We start from the raw sequence: 17,313 nt of genomic DNA, 5'->3' as shown, positions 1-17,313 counted from the left end.
ATCCCATCCCTTGGAGGTGTGGTGAAACATGTTCGATGGCTCCCTTCTGCAGAAGGACAGAAACCTCCTCGAGGAGAGGTGGGGAAGGGGGCGTGGAGATGATGACAGGAGTATTGGGGTTCTCGTGGAACTGAATTTTGTAGCCTCGGGTCAAGATGGAAAGCACCCACTCATCCGAGGTGATGAGTTGCCAAGCATGAAGAACGGGAAACAGATGGGTAGGAGCTGACTCAGTGACAGGGCAGTCAAAAACCTTGCTTGGAGGGTTTGGACTGTTTGGTGCGGGAAGCTTGTTGTCCGGAACCGAATTTTGGTTTCTGAAAGGCGGGTCTTTGGCCTCCCGAAGACATTCGTGGTCTCCATCGTGTGTCTGGAGACTGATGAGTTGAGGTACGCCTCTGCCAGGACTTCGACCAGGTGCAGGGCTGGTATTGTTGTTTTGCAAAGGAAGAGACTCCTAGAGCTCGAGACGCCTTTATGCTTTTATCTAACTCTTGTAGAGTAGAATCAGTGGTAGCATTGAAAAGCCCCAGGCCATTGAAAGGGAGATCTTCCACATAAGATCTAGTATCTATCGGGAGATTAGTGTTGCGGAGCCAGGAATGTCTTCTGAGAGCTATTGCAGAAGCCATCGTTCTGGAAGATGCCTTGAGGACATGTTCAGTAGTGTTGAGCTGTTGTTTTGCCAACACCATGCCCTCTTTTTGTATGACTCTGGCTGCTTGAAGTTTGTCGTCAGGGAGGTGGCTGAGGAGGTCTGAGAACCGTTCCCAGAGAGTGTATTGATACCGGTTCATACAGGCCAGGTAGTTAGTGGCCTTGACTCCCAATGCTCCCGTGGAGTAGAAGCGCCTACCGAAGGCATCTATTTTCTTTCCTTCCTTGTCAGAAGGAGCGGAATGCGTCCTCTTGGATTTGGAGGAAGATGTAATCCCCATAGAGTTTGGCTGAGGGTGTGAGAATAGAAATTCGGCATCTGCCTCTTGTACCCTGTACATATGGTCCAGTCGCCTTGTGGACACAGGAGCAGACGAAGGTTTTAGCCATGGTGTCTTTGCTGCCTGCAGAAGGACTGAAGACATGGACAGTGCCAAGGTGGAAGAGGTATCTAGCTGAACTATATCATAAACTGCGTCCGTTGCCTGTGGATGTTGCTGGACAACAGAGAGGCCTAAAGAGTGGGCCATTCTTTTGACTTGATCTGTGTAAGATGTAAGGTTGTCAGATGGGGATACGGGTAAGTCCTCAGCGACACCCTGGTTGGGAGAGGTATGGTCAGGAGAGGTATGAGCCTCAGAAGCCTCCGTATCTGAGTCCTCTTCTATGAAGTCAGAGGAGTCTTGTTGTGGTGTTTGGACCGAAGTGTCCTGTTGACAAGTTATGGGTTTAGTTTGGACGACGACCAAGGTTAGAGTGACCGGAGGGTTCAGAGGACGACTTGGTTCCAGAGTATGGTGGGAAGGATCGACTACAGGAGGACGTGACAGAGATGCTGAAGGTCTCGACTTGTGGGGCAATCTCGACCTATGAACAGAGTGGGACGAATAACGATCCCAATCAGAATAGCCCGCCAGAGTCAACCACGGCATGGATGGTGGATAAGCCCCGTACAAGTACCTCAACTGTCGTTTATTCCACGACATTGGTGGTGGAGGGGGCAGGAAGACTCTTGGGGAGCGACTTCTGGACCGTGAACGTCTTGGAGACAAAGCAGTACCCTGTCTGCGAGAGCCTTCCCTGTAGTCTTGGTTGTCGATATTGACAGATTGAGTGACCAAACGTGGAGGGTGACGCTGCGCGTCGCATGAAGTATATAGGTACCAACGTGGATCAATGTCGGGAGCTTCCGATACCGTCGATGTCGACGATGGGGAAGGAGACGGAGAAGGCTCTGCATCCATTTGATGACTTAGGAGCTCTACCGTTTCGATGTCGGAGTAAGAACACTCCATTTGTTGGATGGGGGAATCCAATAGTTGGATGGTCGGTATCGGTGGAGGGACTTGGGCCTCCAATATCAATACTGCCGTTGGAGTGGGAGGCACTTTAGGGGCATCACCCAGTGCAGACACCGCTTCCTTCCCCTTCTTTGCCGCCTTCAGGGACTTGGAGGTACCCTTTTTCGCGGACTTATGATCCTTACTTGCCTTAGCCTTCTTTTTGACTGGCGTGGAAGCGGACGATTATGCCTTCGATGTCGGGAGCTTCAGCGTCGGGCGGTCGACATCGGGAGGCAGGACTTGATATCAGAGCCACGTCGGGTGGTCGACATCGGAGGCAGGCCTTGATATCAGAGCCGTCGATGTAGACGGTCTCTCCTCCATCACTGAGGCAGGAGCAAGGGCCGATTCAAGCAGCGCCACTTTAAGGTGCTCAGCACGCTTTTTTTGCGTTTGATTGGAGAAACACGCACAGTGACGACAGGACTCTGGCTGGTGAGACTCTCCGAGGCAAAAAATGCAGAGGGTGTGACAGTCAGGAGGAGCCAGTTTGCTGCCTCAACCCTTGCACCTGTTGAAAAATCCCCACTTCTTCTCCATAAAAGAAGCGAAAAAGAAGAGGGAACGTTTGAGGGGGGGGTAGCCCGAAGGCCTGAGGTAAACTCCCCCTCAGCAGAAATCAAAGGTTTGGGTTTTTTTAAACTGTTTTTAAAGAACAAACAACCAAAAATTAAAGTAAAAGAAAGTTTGGAAATAATTCCTAAGAGCTGTGAGGCGAAAGCTAACAGCGAACCGATCGGACCGACGAAGAAGAGGTCTACTCAACGCGGCGGTAAGAAAGGAACTGGCTGGATGTCCGCGCCCACCCCTCTGGGCATGCGCAGTGGGGTTCCTGCGCATGCCCGAGGGACTGGGCGCGAAAATCCGTTAAAAGAGCTTGCTACAGCACCGATCGATCCAGCGCATGCGCACTAGATCCCATGTCAAAGATCATGCTATGCTAATGTAGTTCTTGCATTCGACAATCTGTACATCAGGCTTATGCTAGCTCTTACAAGTGCTTTTCTTACAGGTGTACTGTAATGTTTGATACAACTGTCATTTGCATTGTATTTCTATGACTCAACTAGTCACACAACAAAAATTAGTCCATTTCCAGTTATAAGACTTCTGAACATAGGGGCTTTGGCTCAGTGGCAAAGCATCTACTTGGCATGCAGAACATCCCAGGTTCAATCCCCAGCATCTTCAGGTAAAAAGATCAGGTAGTAAATAAAGTGAAAGACCTCAACCTGAGACCCTGGAGAGCTGCTGCCAGTGTGAGCAGATAATACCAACTTTGATGGACCAAGGGTCTGATTAAGTATAAGGAAGCTTCATGTATACTATGAATGGTGTTAATATATGCCACAATTTTATGATTTTTACACTTGCCTTTGGATTGTTTGCATCAAAGAGGCCAGTAGAAAGCCCTATCAACAGTGAGTTTTTGCCTCTAGTCTTTTCTGGTGATACAGAACGTGACCTTGTTGGAAGAGAATCATCAAATGAAGACTGTGCAGACAGAACTGGGGAAGCTGTTAGTATTGCTTGATACTGTGCCACCTTCTGGAAAAAGGGCTCACGTTGCAAAGAATCACTGAGACCAGTCTCTGGTATGATAAAAAGCAATAATTTAACAATTACATATTTCCCCCCACAGAAAAATTTGATTAAAAATGCTAAATATAATTACAAAAGTAATCAAAAGAAATCAGACATATAGCAAGACCTTATTCCACGTGGGATTCCCTTATTTTAAATTGCTGATTAAAATCAATGTTGGGCATACCAGTCTAAATAAAATCCCTGCAAAATCCTATCACCCACATGTAGAAGGCATACAGTTTCCCATGTTCCTCTCCTTTCCTGAAACTCTTTCTGACCCTTGGAATGATCCTTCCTGGGGTTCCAGGTCGATGTAGAGAAGCAGCCATGAGGGTCAGTGGGTTGGAGTGAGGAGGGACAAAGGGACAAAACTGACCCCTTTCTTCAATGGAACTACACTTGTGGAAGAGGGAGGAGGAACCATTTCCCCTCATCTCAACTTGCCATAGGGCACTACGCTAGTCAGAATGGATCTTATGGTAAAGCTATACTTCTGACTTCAGGGACGGGTCATTTGGTTACTTGTGAGCACTACAGATCACCATGCCTATGACATAGGATGAAACTTAGACATTAATGATCTGCTAGCATATGGAACCGTGAGTAAATAATAATGATAATAATAAGCACTTACATAGTACTTTCAGTTTTCAAAGGACTTTACACACATTATCTTAGTGTGAACCCTATGACAGTCTTGTAATATAGTTGATTTCCATACCTCCTTCTGCATATATGGCAGACGATGAAAGAGAATGGATTGCCTAACGCCACTTAGCAAGTTTGTATCAAAGATAAAATGTGATCTGAGGACACTCAGAGTCATAGCTCATTCTCTGAAACCTACTATGTTACACTTGGTAATTTAGCAACAATGGGTGTGTAAAGACAATATATACATCATAGTAACAGTTCATAAAAAAAGAATGCTGAATGCTATTGTGCAACTAGGAAAGGTGGAGAGGGATTCAGCCTACCCTTCTCTTCAAAATCCCCTAACTCTTGGGAAAATGAGATATATTACAACTTCTATAACATGGAAACCAACTTGCTTATCTCTTCTACATGGTAAGATGTGAGCTACCTGGTATATCAAAAGCACCAAATCAGATTGCTTCATCATTTAAGGCTCTGAATCATGCCACAACCTAACCCAATTGGGAAGTTGTGCTGTGATTTGGTAGCCTGCAAAATCAAATGCATGTTGAAGCAACGAGATTCTACAGTGAAGATTCAACATTCACTTATCTGGAAACAAATTTCCCTGCATTAGCTTGTTGTATCTATATGCTGCCTTTATTATCGATCTCAGCAAGGGAATGCCAGGAATGTTTCAGCCAGCACTGACCACATCCATGCCTGCTTAGCTTCAGCAAGGCAGTTGTTCATGGGGCAACCAATCATAAAGGGTTGGTGCAATCTGAGGTTTAGATCTTCTGTCAAGTGGAACACAGAATTTATACTTACAGACTGTCTCCAGTTTAGATTACCACTAGGGATTAATCAGAATCAGGCTGGCAAAACATGAAAGACTGTAGGCCACTACTTTTTCTTGTATTCCCAGGAAGAAGCAAGGCTGAATATAGTTAATACTCCTCACTTCTATAGCTTATGCCACTCAAGCTGCTGCTATTACTCATGAGTGGGGTCCTCAGTTTCCTTTTAATGCATTCATTTCTCATTACACCAGAGCACAAATTCTTGAGAGAAAGCCTACCTTCAACAGTATAATGAAGACACTTGTTAGTCTGAGCTTTAATATAATAGTTTTCCTTTTAACCAGTGGACCCATTTTGCACATCTAGTAATTACTAAACAGGATGCAACATTGAGTCATAATTCCATTCCTGTGGAGCTGAAATTCAAAACTCAACATAATTGTTCCACCAGTCTCTATAACCCAAATAGTTTTAATCCTGGATCATATAAAGTTCTGGCTCATGCTGACAGAAGCCCAAACTAAACATGAGAGTGACCTCTCTTTAAATATGGGTCTGCCCTATGTTGATCACACATAAATTGGGGTTGGGGAATTCAGCTTATGCATGGACAAGAGCAGGTTGAATTACTGTTGCTGACCCACTGAAGCTTCATCATGGAGTGGCATCTTTTTAAATACTCTTTCTTCTGAGGTTGGCTCTTCACTGTTGTCATACTGGTCACTATCAGTGTGATCCGGTGGCCTGTTAAAAGATCACCACAGGCAGAAGACAATTAAGGGACACAGCAAACATAAGTGAAAATGCACTTGTAACTCTAAACTCTAAGAAATAAAGTCAGGTGGTGGTGGTGATTGACTCACACTGTTGCCTTGACGTCTTCCCTTTCTTTAACCCACACTTCTTCAACAACAGGGAATACATTCACACTGCATATATTCTCTTTCGGTTCTACCAACAATTCAGTTTCCAAATCATCAGGCTCTGAGGGGGCAAAATGAGAAACAAGGATTGGGCTCTTGCATCCAAGTTAATGCCTACAGGATGCTAAAGTTCAGGAGAGGCTCCTGCCCTTATTGGGCACAAAACCCCATGTCTTGAGGGAGGACATTCAGGAAACCCTCTAACTGGTAGAGACTAACAATGCTCAAACACATAAATGGCAAGCAGCTACACACCTGAGGCCAAAATCAATACATGCAGGAGTGCAATGAGTGTTAGCACAGCCATGCATATGTTATTTTTGGTCATAAGTGGAGCGACAGTAAATCACAACTCTTTCTCTCTCAGACTTCCATTAATAACATTTCTAGAGTTTCTCACTAAGCAGAAGAAGGTGTGTGTGTAAATTTTTAATTAGTCACATGGACACATGGAACACAGACAACAAAAGACATACCATCCATCAGGTCATGCTTGGGTGACAAGCGTGTGAATTCTGGTGCAGGAATGCTTCTGGCTGTTATTGTTTCACTATTAGCTCCTTCAGGTGATGATTCCTCTCCACCAGGAGTTGTTTCTCTCAGTTCACTATTCTCTTTGACTGTTAAATTTTCTTTTGGTACTTCTGTAGTAAAGTTATAGATTCTTGTCACTTTATAAACTTCTCTCTAAAACAGGTTAACAGCTGAAGAGCTGAGATTTAATAAATTCTTCATAGACAGCAAATACCTCTATGGGCGGGGGGAAGTGTTCACTGAATCTGAAAACAGATTGTTTTGCATGGGTAAATCTCAAGAAATCTGCCATCACTGCAACTGTCACCTCCTCAGACAAACTGGAAGTTTTATAAATGTATTAAATGTATAAACACACCGCATGACAGGCTTCAAAGACTTCATAAAAATATTGGGGAGGGGGAACTAAATTTTTAAAGGCATAATGTCATGCTTAAGCGGTGAAAATACTTCAGCGAATCGATGTGCCTTAAAATTATGATCTAGAAGTTATTCCAGTGGTGGCTGAATTTTGTGTCACAATAAATCTTAGCACAGAACTTTCCTTTTCATGTCTTACAGTCTTAGGGGGGCTTATGACATCATAAATGTAAGTGAGAAAACAAATACCAGATGCCGATTCATAGCACAACAGACAACCAGATTTGCCTTCTAATTCTAGAATTAAAGTGCAGTGGAAAAGGCTTTGTGCCAAATGTTAAATTTATTCTCCTGTTAACAAAAACAAACAAAAAACACACTAGTCTAAGTTCCACCAGCAAAAATAAATTTAAAAAATCCAAACCACATCCAGAAAAAAAAATGTTAATGCAAAGCATACGTTCCTATGCAATTTTTAAATAACTAACCTTTGTAACTTCAATTTCTCCTTACCATTGGCAATGCTTAAGTCATCCAGTAGATCAGTCTGAAGTTGTAACTCGGCCTCTCCTAGTATCTTCAGTACTGAATTAGTTGGGCTTTTGCCCCAAACTTTTCGCTGAGGATCAGCAACATCTAGCTTAATCACTTCCCCAATTGTTTGTGCTGTAGGAAAATATTTAACAAATTAGCACAAAACTGTCTAAAAACTGTCAAGTACTTTTTTCATTTTTTATGAGCAAAGAAAAAACCACTTGTAAATAAAGAACTTCCTCCACCAAGTTATTTTTTTAAATACTTGCAGATATGAAGCCCTTGCCCAATTTCCTTCATCTTTAAAATGTGAGAGCAAATAACTGGTAAATGCGTTTATAAAATACTAATGCAAATACCAGTTTTTACTAACACAAATGTTTTCAGACAGTACAAATGCATCTACATTAAGGGTTGCATTCAATGCCCAAATTAGAACTGTTAAACTGTTGAAACTTCGCTTCTTTCCCTTCCTATTTTTATGATTATAAAACTGATTAATAATACTGTAGTATAGATAAAATAAAATATAGCAGATAAGATATAGAAAATTGAACTATATACTGGGAATAGAACTTTAATGATATTGGTTGTGGAATATAAAGCTAAACAAGGGGGAAAAGGGAACTATCTATCTAAAGATGTTGTGAGCGAGACAATGTCTAGGTATTTTAAAAATGTATTGCTCTTTTCTTTGTTGTCTTGTGTAATCCTTAAAAAAACACTAATAAACTTTGCCCATTTGGGCAAGTTAAAAAAAAAAAAGAAGGGTTGCATTCACAGAAAATAATCTTCGAAAAAACACTGAACTGATTAATGCGAGATTCAAAATCAGGTAACAGGAAAGTAAAAGCTACCAGCAGTTACATTTTCCTTTCCTCACTTTCTCTGCCTCAAAATGTGTTTGACAGCAGAGAAATGTTAAAGAGAACTCAACAGTAACTTACTGTGAATTAACCATGCTTATTGTTCTCGCCTTAGTAAAATGGAAAAACAAAGAAAGCCCACACACAAAACAAACTGTCTGGGGAAGGAAGTGTTGGTACAAAGTGTTGACTAAAATCAAGATCAATCCATTTTATGTGGGGAACATTAATACAGTTTGGTGAAGTGGTTAAGTGTGCAGACTCTAATCTGGGAGAACCGGGTTTGATTCCCCACTCCTCCACTTGCAGCTGCTGGATGACCTTGGGTAAGCCGTAGTTCTGACAAGAGCTGTCCTTGAAAGGGCAGTTCTTGAAAGAGTTCTCTCAGCCCCACCTACCTCACAGGGCATCTCTTGTGGGGAGGGGAAGGGAAAGGAGTTTGTAAGCTGCTCTGAGACTCCGAGTGAAGGGCGGGGTATAAATCCAATCTCCTCTTCTTCAAAAATATAAGTACGGTAGCATCTTCAGACACAAAGAGGTAGCAAGTAGCCAGATGAGCAGAAATGTAAATGGTGTCTAGAGGAAGCTAGTCTGTACAACACTAAATGGTGTATAATATGGCAGACAAATTCAAGATTTATCAAAGCAGTTGGGCTCTCAGGTGGGGATAAATCTGTTACCAAAAACCCACACTCCACACAAAGGATGTCAATATATAATCAAGTCCTGAATTACGAACAGTTGAATGTTCGATATCATGGATACATCTGCACTTTACTTTCTCCCAGTTGTGATATACTGTTGCTTCCTTGGGCTTTGTGTAAAACAAATGATGGAGAAAACAGGGATTTGTGTGGAGCCCCAGCCTCTGAACAGAGGGGACAGAAAATCAGATCTAGCCAAGCTTCCAAATTTAGTAGTCTGTATCTACAGCTCTTTGAAGGCCTTAATTCAAGGCAAGATAAATAATTCAATAAGTGGGCATCCAGGTTAGGAGGACCTGATATAGTTAATAAAACTGGTTTGGTACAAAAGATCATTGGCACAAAACACTTTAAAAGAATTTTTTACCATCTGTCCCTGAGAAGGATCCTTCCATTGTTAACTGAGTTAGAGGAACCACAAGTTGAGCCCCTGCCTCCCACTTCTTGCGATCTGCTAAAATCAAACACTTCTCTTCTTGAGGCTGGTTACTTCCATCAGCCACCACTACTTCATCACTGCATTGGGGCTCATTGTGCTCTTTCACATCTTCTTGAGCTTTAAAGTTTTGATTCAGTCTTCGGAGTATTTCTCGCTTGCTCTGACACAGGGAGGAAATAATCCATTTTAAAATTAAACTCTAAGGAAAAGAACAGAAATAAAGTCCAAATCACTGAGCTTACCTGAACAGACACATCAGGTTCTAGTTCTGCCGAAGGTTCCTGAGAAATAACAGCATTTGCATCCTTTAACTAAAGGAGAGATGAGACAATCTGAATTATTATGTTAATTAAGTAAATGACTAGAAATAAGAACAGAGGGAAACAATATTGGCCATTAACAGCTGCAAACAGCATGTTTTGACATTATTATTATTATTTGATGCTGTTAATGCCAATGCCAACGGTGAGGAGCCTGGCATGATCCTGGAAACCTCACTTTCAATGGAGGCCCAGGTCACGAATGTTGCCAGATCTGCCTTCTACCATCTTCGGCAGGTCCCGCAACTGGCTCCCTATCTTTCTCCCAGTGACTTAGCCACAGCGATCCATGCACTGATCACCTCCAGGCTGGACTGCTGTAACTCACTCTACATGAGGCTACCCTTGAAAGAAACTGATCTGGAAACTCCAGTAGGTTCAAAATCCAGCTGTGCTTGTTCTCACTGGGACCTCAGGATGAGCACATATACAACCTGTGCTCCACCAGCTGCATTGGCTTCCAGTTGACTACCACAAGTTCAAGGTTCTGGTATTAACCTTTAAAACCCAGTGCGATCTAGGACCATCATATCTGCAGGACCGTCTCTCCTGCTATGTCCCCCAAAGAGCTTCACATTCTTTAGATCAACACCTACTGGTGGTCCCCAGCCCGAGGGATGTCTGCTTAGCCTCAACCAGAACCATGGCCTATTTGGTTCTGGCTCCAGCCTGGTGGAACAGTCTTCCAACTGAGATCAGGGCCCTGTGAAATTTGCTACCATTCCGCAGGGCCTGTAATTGATTGAGGTGGCGGACACCCCATTAGATCCCCCCCACCCCGCTCTGTTCCATCTCCTGTGTTATCTTAGTACAGGTACAAACTTAGATACTGACTGTGGGAACTTTGCCACTTCTTGGGGAAACAGTAAAATTGAGTACACATACATGGACCAAATTTTGCTGAGAGCACTTTAATTGGATTATAGCCATCTTGTAATTTATTTATGAAACTGAAGTTTAAATTTTTACTGTGTTACGTTTTAATCTTTTAAATTGTTGTACTGGTATGTTGTAAGCTGCCCAGAGCCTGCTTGTGGGACAGGGCGGAGTAAAAACCGAATAAAATAATTACATACTCCTTCTAGGCAGAATTTCAAACAGTCAAAATCTCTGAAACAGCGCCAGTTATCATACTGGCTATCATATACAGTGAGTCTCATGTTGAAAAAGCACGTAAAATATAACGAAATAATCTGTTTTGCAAATCTGTTTCATTGTTGATACAAGAATCAGAAATCATATTAGCTTCCAGATACTCACACAATGACATGCATGCAATCACATCATGGCCAGATACTACTGTTTATTATGACCCATACGCCTAGTTTTGGAAGTCTGGAAACACAGAGTTTGTTTGTTTGAGGCTAAGCAGAGGGAAATGCCCTGGAGACTTTGCCCTTGGAGACCTGGGCTCACAGCCACACTAAGACAACACCTCCCTGAACCTAACCTGTCTCACAAGCGTACTTTGAGAACAAAATGGAGGTAGGGAGAACCATGAGCTTCCTGGAAGAAGAAGAATCACAACAACAACACCTACCGCACCCACTTCCTTCAAAGCTGATGTCACGGAGATGACTTGAGGTGAACTGGGCTTTGACAGCCTGGTAGGCGAACCTCCGGCTTGCAGTTTGCCATGTGTGGGGCTTAATTCTGCAATTCCCATAGGATTCTTTATCCCTCTGGCTACAAGCTGTGGATAGAATACATACATATATCCTATATATCATGACCACGTGCTAGTTACCTGAAAAAATGAGAAGCTGCAAAGGGCCTCCCCCCAATCTTTTTAAAGCAAGCAGTAGTGTTTGAAGCAGAATGCTTGAGCATGTTCTGTTTTCATGGATTCCATCCTAGGTTATTATAAATTAGTTATTTCGTCATACTGCATTACCTTGGGGTGTAATATGACCACAGTGAATATACTATTCAAAAGAGTCATACGGCCAGGGCTCCAGAGACCTAGTTGCCAGTAATAGTGTCACCATCCCTGGGACTGCTGCCCCCTCCACCCCCGATAATAGATTCTCAGGACAATGCAGTTGACTAGCATGGGTGCAACTCTGCTTAAAGTGGTACTGAAGGAGGACTGAAAACGTCTTCTCTTCCTTTGCATCAGGTTTTGCAAAAGAAATGAAACATGAATCTTATGCCAAACAGAAGAAACTCCCCTTTGTAAACCACAGAATCTGGGTAAAAGGGATGGTGACCATGAACAGTGGCTAGCAACAAACCAAATTATAATTTAAGATTCAGTGCATTAGGTGCCAGCCTCTAACAGCTTAATATTTCAGGGGAGAAAAAGTAAGAAATGTGCTCATTACAAACAAAAATGGACGCCCTATTCAATCCAGCATTTTTCATCTGCTTAGAAAATAGAAGGTGTTGAATCACGGCATCAAGTAATCATTTAAGCATAATGCTTTCCTTCTCCTTCTCCCAAAGAGCCAGTTTACTTTCAAAGAACAACTCCTTCTGTAATCAAGGTCTGAGAAGCACAGATCTGGCTGCGTGTGTTGTTCCTTTAGTGCCAGGTAAATGAACATAAGAACATAAGAGAAGCCAATTAGGCCTGGAGAGCGACCCCCCCCGGGACTCTAAGGGGGGCAGGCCAGGGGGGTCCCTGGAAGGATCAGAGAGGCCATTTCAATGCCTCCCCGGCCTATCCAAGGGCCGGCTTGCCCGGGCTTCCTACAGCCGCGGGGCGCCCAGGCAAGCCAAAGGAAGGCAGTTTAAACTCGGGTGTGGCCTAATATGCTAATATGTTTCTGCTGTTGGGTGTGGCCTATTATGCTAATGAGTTCCTGCTGGGCTTTTTCTACAAAAAAGCCCTGCTTATTACACCTTATTTATAGCTCTGTAGCTGTCCATCATAACTCAGCCAAACAAGGTCTACCAGCATAGTGTGTACATGCTCAAGAATTCTCATACAGTATCTTCTGTCCTGCAGTGGTATAGTACTGTCAGCAACAACTTTTCTGCTATATCTGTGGGCAAGGAGGGGAACAATCTGAGGGTTGACATGTTAGTGTCGGCAATAATGGAAGGTTCTCAACAGTCCAATTCCTCAGCTATTACTTGGGAGAAGCACCTTACACATACATTAATTGGTACTATCTTAGAGGGGAAAACAAGTCATGAATCTGGTAAGGGAAGAAACTGTACACACACTGAAGAGCCATAAAAAGTGCTTTTGATCTAGATCCAAATCACAACACTGAGTGGGATATATGCTAAGCTCAGGGTGAGAACTCATACCATCAATAATGGCTGGAGTACAATTACACCATGTATTAGAGACTGACTTTTTGCATAAGAAAGACAAAGATGACTTGATGATCTGCGGTTTTTCCAACTAAGAAATATGCCGAAGGGGGATGAAAAGACAGATTTTGTTTTGCAATCATAAGTAAAATTTTTGTAAACAAAATTATATTTGTTGTAGAGCAAATTGGAAGCCTTTTATATCCCCCTCCCCTTTTAGTTTGTTTTGTGGTGTTTGGTTTTGGAAGTTTTCATTTTTTCTGTATGTCTTCTAGTTTTATCCCTTCAATAAACCTAAAATTTGTAATAATGGCTAGAGTACACTAACGCACTTAAAAACATTTTGGTTACATAATAAAGGAAAGAGACAACACTGGTACATGGGTCAGCATCTTTGGAGCTACTACAGGAAAAACACAGACCTTCTTACTTCTTACTTTAAAGCTTGTTCATAGAAATCTCATTAGCAGGTACAAAGATGCCAAAAGCTTAACATTTCTTACATGTTCTTCCCAAGCTCTCTTCTCTCTTTCATAAGCCTCTTTTCTTTTTCGTTCTAGCTGTTCTTTTAGGACTGCAGCCCGGGCATTTGCTTGTGCCTGGAAATATGGCCCCAAAAATAATCTATCAGCAACAGACAATCTTCTGAATTCAATGAAAACCTCAGCCATTATCCTAACCAATTAAGATATTTTCTGCATCTTTCATTGCGTTTATTACTGACTCACCAACATTTTGTTGCAGAAATGTGTCTTCTACACTGAAGAGCCGTGTATGAGAACTGGGTGAGAAAAGTGGCATCAAATCTGGAAATGTTCCCCTGCTTATGCTAGAAGGGTCCCCCCCCCCATGAAGCTATACAGTTTGTTTCCTTTTTTTAATTTCATCTCCTCTAGAAGAACCTGAAATAACCTGGCTTTATACAAGAGGGTCCACTGGAACCGATATGCTTGTCAATATGCCTAGCTTTGCAGTATAACTATTATCCTTTTCCTTTGTATTGCAAAGAACCATGGTGTTTTGACTACTGTAATTTGCTGTACGTGTGCCTACCTTTGCACTGGAAGCGCCAACTTATCCAGAACACAGCTATGTGGGTCCCTACTGGGACCCCCGAGACAGCACACATTCAACCTGTGCTGTGCAAGCTGCACCTGGCTTCCAGTGGAGCACCAGATAAGGTTCCAGGTTTTGGTTCTGACCTTTAAGGCCCTTAGTAGTCAGGGACCTACATACCTTCAGGACTGCCTCTCACAGTATGCCCCTGGAAGAGCATTACACTCAGAGAATAAGAACCTCCTGGTGGTCCCCAGCCAGAGAGAGATCCAGCTGTCCTCAACCAAGACCAGGGCTTTCTCGGCCCTGCCCCCTGCCTGGTGGAACTCTCTGCCACAAGACATCCATCCTGTGGGAGTTATTATCTTTCCCCAGGGCATGCAAGGCAGAGATGTTCTGCTAGGCACTTGGTTGAAGACAGCAATGCAGGACAGTATGACATCTGGCACTCTCATATACTTTCCCCATCCCTTGCAACCTCTCCCCTCAAGGAGGCTGGGGAGCTAATTCCCCCCCCCCCCATCTCTGTGCGTGTGTGTATTGTTTTATTTACTGATCTGCTTTTAGGTGGTTTTAATGTTGGTTTTAACTTAATGAATTTTGCATACTATTTTGTTGTAAGACACCTCCCCCCCCCGAGCCCTGCTTATAGGGAAGGGTGGCCTAGTCAATCCAATTTAATAAATAAATACGTTTTTATTGAACATAATTTGTTTTTCTTCAAGGCAAGACCAATGTTTCACAGAGCAGCTGATGAACATAAAACCAGTCTCACAAGATAACAGTAAGTTCTCAGTATGAAAGGAAACATTTAGTAAAGCCTTGTTTTGGGAATTTCAAACAGTGGGCTTCAGAATTTAGGCAGAACTCTACAGAAGAACCTGGGTTGTACTTCACACTCAGATTCCCTTTCTCAGCATACTTGGGCTTGGATGACAACCAAGGACCACAACAGAAGAGTCATCAGAGCAGCAAGACATTAATTTTCAAACACTGTGGCAGCACAGGTGAGAGGTGCATAAACAAAATTATCAGTGCCCACCAAATCAGCATGACAAGAAGTGGTGCAACCTGAAGTGGGTTGCTTCCTGCCAGTTTTTCCATGCCATCTTCTCTGATTCCTCTCTTCGCTGTAGCTGTTGTTCACAGGTGCCCACATGAAATGCCAGCAGGATACAGCCAAGTGAGGCCAGGAAAATGAACACTACCATCTCTTTGGGGGACCATATATAATTTCAAAAATTGCTATGACAAGGGAATTTCAATAATACAAGTGCAATGGGGGTAAGAAACGAGTGCTGGCCTGCATGCTGAAGAGGAGTCCAATATAGTTAAGAAATCAATCTTGCCTGGGAATATTTCTATTTCAATTTTATTAGACTTTGCAGCTGTTTTTGATACAGTTGGCCACACAATCGTGTTAAAGTATTTGGAGCACAGAACTGAAGTGAGGAGGATAGCACTGAAGTGTTTTAACTCTTCTCTAGCTGACTAACTTCAGATGATTGTTGTGGGAGAGGCTCAAATTGTGGGACATACTCTGCTGGGTCCTACAAGGTTCTGTATTGTCAACTATTTTGTTTATTATTTACATAAGACTATTGAGTGGATTGACAGATGTATTCTGATGATACCTGGCTTTACATCTCTTAGACAGCCTTCAGTAGGCACCATCTCTATTCAGGGGCAGTGCCTGGATGCTGTGGTCAAATAACCAAGGGGGAACATGCTGAAGATAAATACAGATAAAATGGAGGCGATATTAGTTGGTAATGAATTGCACTGCCAGTTTTGGATGTTGTCTTGGAAGGAATTACACTGCCAGTTTTGTAGCAAGTAGAAGAGCTTAGGTGGCCTGCTGGACCCAGCCCTCTGGTTAACCTGGACTGCTGTTCTGTATTAAGACTTTGGAATCAAGGTCAGACTCTGACAGGCTATGGAAAGACCATCCACCCTGTAGCCATCTCCAGGAAAGGGACTGTAGAGGTTCCTGTAAGATTCACTAACAAAAATATTTTTTTCACTTTTTTTATAGTGTTCTGCCTAAACTCTGCACATCTATAGATTGTTCCTAAGTGCCTGTGCTAGGATGTATGTTTAGTTATTAAACTCTTTTTATACCCATGATCTTTTGGGTTGGTTATTGAAGACTGCTTGGAGAAAATCCCACCCATCTGTTACTTAATGCTGCTCAGCTATGCTGCCCAGCTCAGTCAGTGCTAAAAGGGATAGTGCTGAGAGAGGAATACAGAGACATAGTCCGCAGGCCAGACCAGATGTTGGTATCAATTAAGGTGCAAACACTTCTTAATGTTTTTCTGAAAGGACTATATCTATCTATTATATTCTGATGTGATAACCCATCCTGACTGGTAGCTTAAGCATTTTTTGATGACCTCAAGATGGCTGAAACCAACTTTTCCTACCTTTTCTAATTTGAGCTTTAACTTGGGAGCCAAGGAACCAATGTCCAATTTTAAAGCACTACTGGAAAGCTAATAAATTCACCTATTTGTAACTAATAGTAATAACAAGAGGTGGGACCCACAATACTTGGTGGTGGTGGGGAGTATTCCCCGCAGGTCCTGGCTGGCTGGCCACTGAAGCAGCAGGAGCTCCACATGGAGGAGAAGGAGGAGGAGGCGGCCGCAGGTGAGCCCAGCAGGTGGTCCGCCAGGCTTCCCCCCCCACCCGCCCACAGCAGCAACAACCGCGGTTCCCAGCCGCCAGCCCACCAAGGCTTCTCCCCCCACCGCCGCCACTGACAGCAGCAACAGCGGTGAGCCCTGTGGGCTCCCAGCCACCTTCCCGCCAGGCTTCTCCTCCCCCCACCCAGCAGCAACGGCAGTGAGCCCTGCGCAGCTCCCCGCCACTATGCCTGCCAGGCTTTTCCCCCTCTGCCACAGCAACAGCCATGATTCCCAGCTGCTGGGCGCCAAGGCTTCGCCGCTGCTGCCAGCAGCAACGGCAGCAAGCCCTGCATGGATCTGCCACAGTTCGCAGTGGTAAGTGCACATGTGCAGGGGACTCTTTTACTTTTGTGGGGGTTTAAATATCTCCCGTATAGTTTTTAAAACTTTTCAGATTTTTCTGCACATATGGGGATTACCCCAAGTGTGCAGGAAAATCTCTTTCCCCATAGCTTCCCCCGATGTGCGGATTTAGTTATCCGCATGCAGGGGGCAACTTGGCTATTAGTATATAGATGCCTCTATCCATTGCCATTTTTGTGATATAAGGCATAAATAAAAGAAAAAAATAAATGTCTATTACGCTTTTATAAGGGT

The 17,313-nt window shown here is 43.3% G+C and overlaps 1 protein-coding gene across 1 annotated transcript in view; it reads right to left on the bottom strand.

Moving 5' to 3' along the window:
- NEK1 (NIMA related kinase 1) overlaps positions 1-17,313 on the bottom strand; it is a 54,056-nt gene that overhangs the window by 9,801 nt on the left and 26,942 nt on the right. The window contains exons 21-29 of the mRNA XM_015416237.1: positions 13,474-13,569; positions 11,247-11,399; positions 9,629-9,697; positions 9,315-9,546; positions 7,357-7,509; positions 6,426-6,593; positions 5,890-6,010; positions 5,667-5,770; positions 3,375-3,592 (exon numbers count right to left, since the gene is read on the bottom strand). Of these exons, the coding sequence (XP_015271723.1) occupies positions 3,375-3,592; positions 5,667-5,770; positions 5,890-6,010; positions 6,426-6,593; positions 7,357-7,509; positions 9,315-9,546; positions 9,629-9,697; positions 11,247-11,399; positions 13,474-13,569 (1,314 nt within the window). The remainder of the gene's footprint in view (positions 1-3,374; positions 3,593-5,666; positions 5,771-5,889; positions 6,011-6,425; positions 6,594-7,356; positions 7,510-9,314; positions 9,547-9,628; positions 9,698-11,246; positions 11,400-13,473; positions 13,570-17,313) is intronic.

This window comes from Gekko japonicus, unplaced genomic scaffold (assembly GCF_001447785.1).
Source record: "Gekko japonicus isolate JY-2015 unplaced genomic scaffold, Gekko_japonicus_V1.1 scaffold593, whole genome shotgun sequence".
NCBI lineage: Eukaryota > Metazoa > Chordata > Lepidosauria > Squamata > Gekkonidae > Gekko > Gekko japonicus.
Note: the sequence above shows the minus strand (reverse complement) of the source record. Positions and strands in the feature narration are given on the sequence as shown.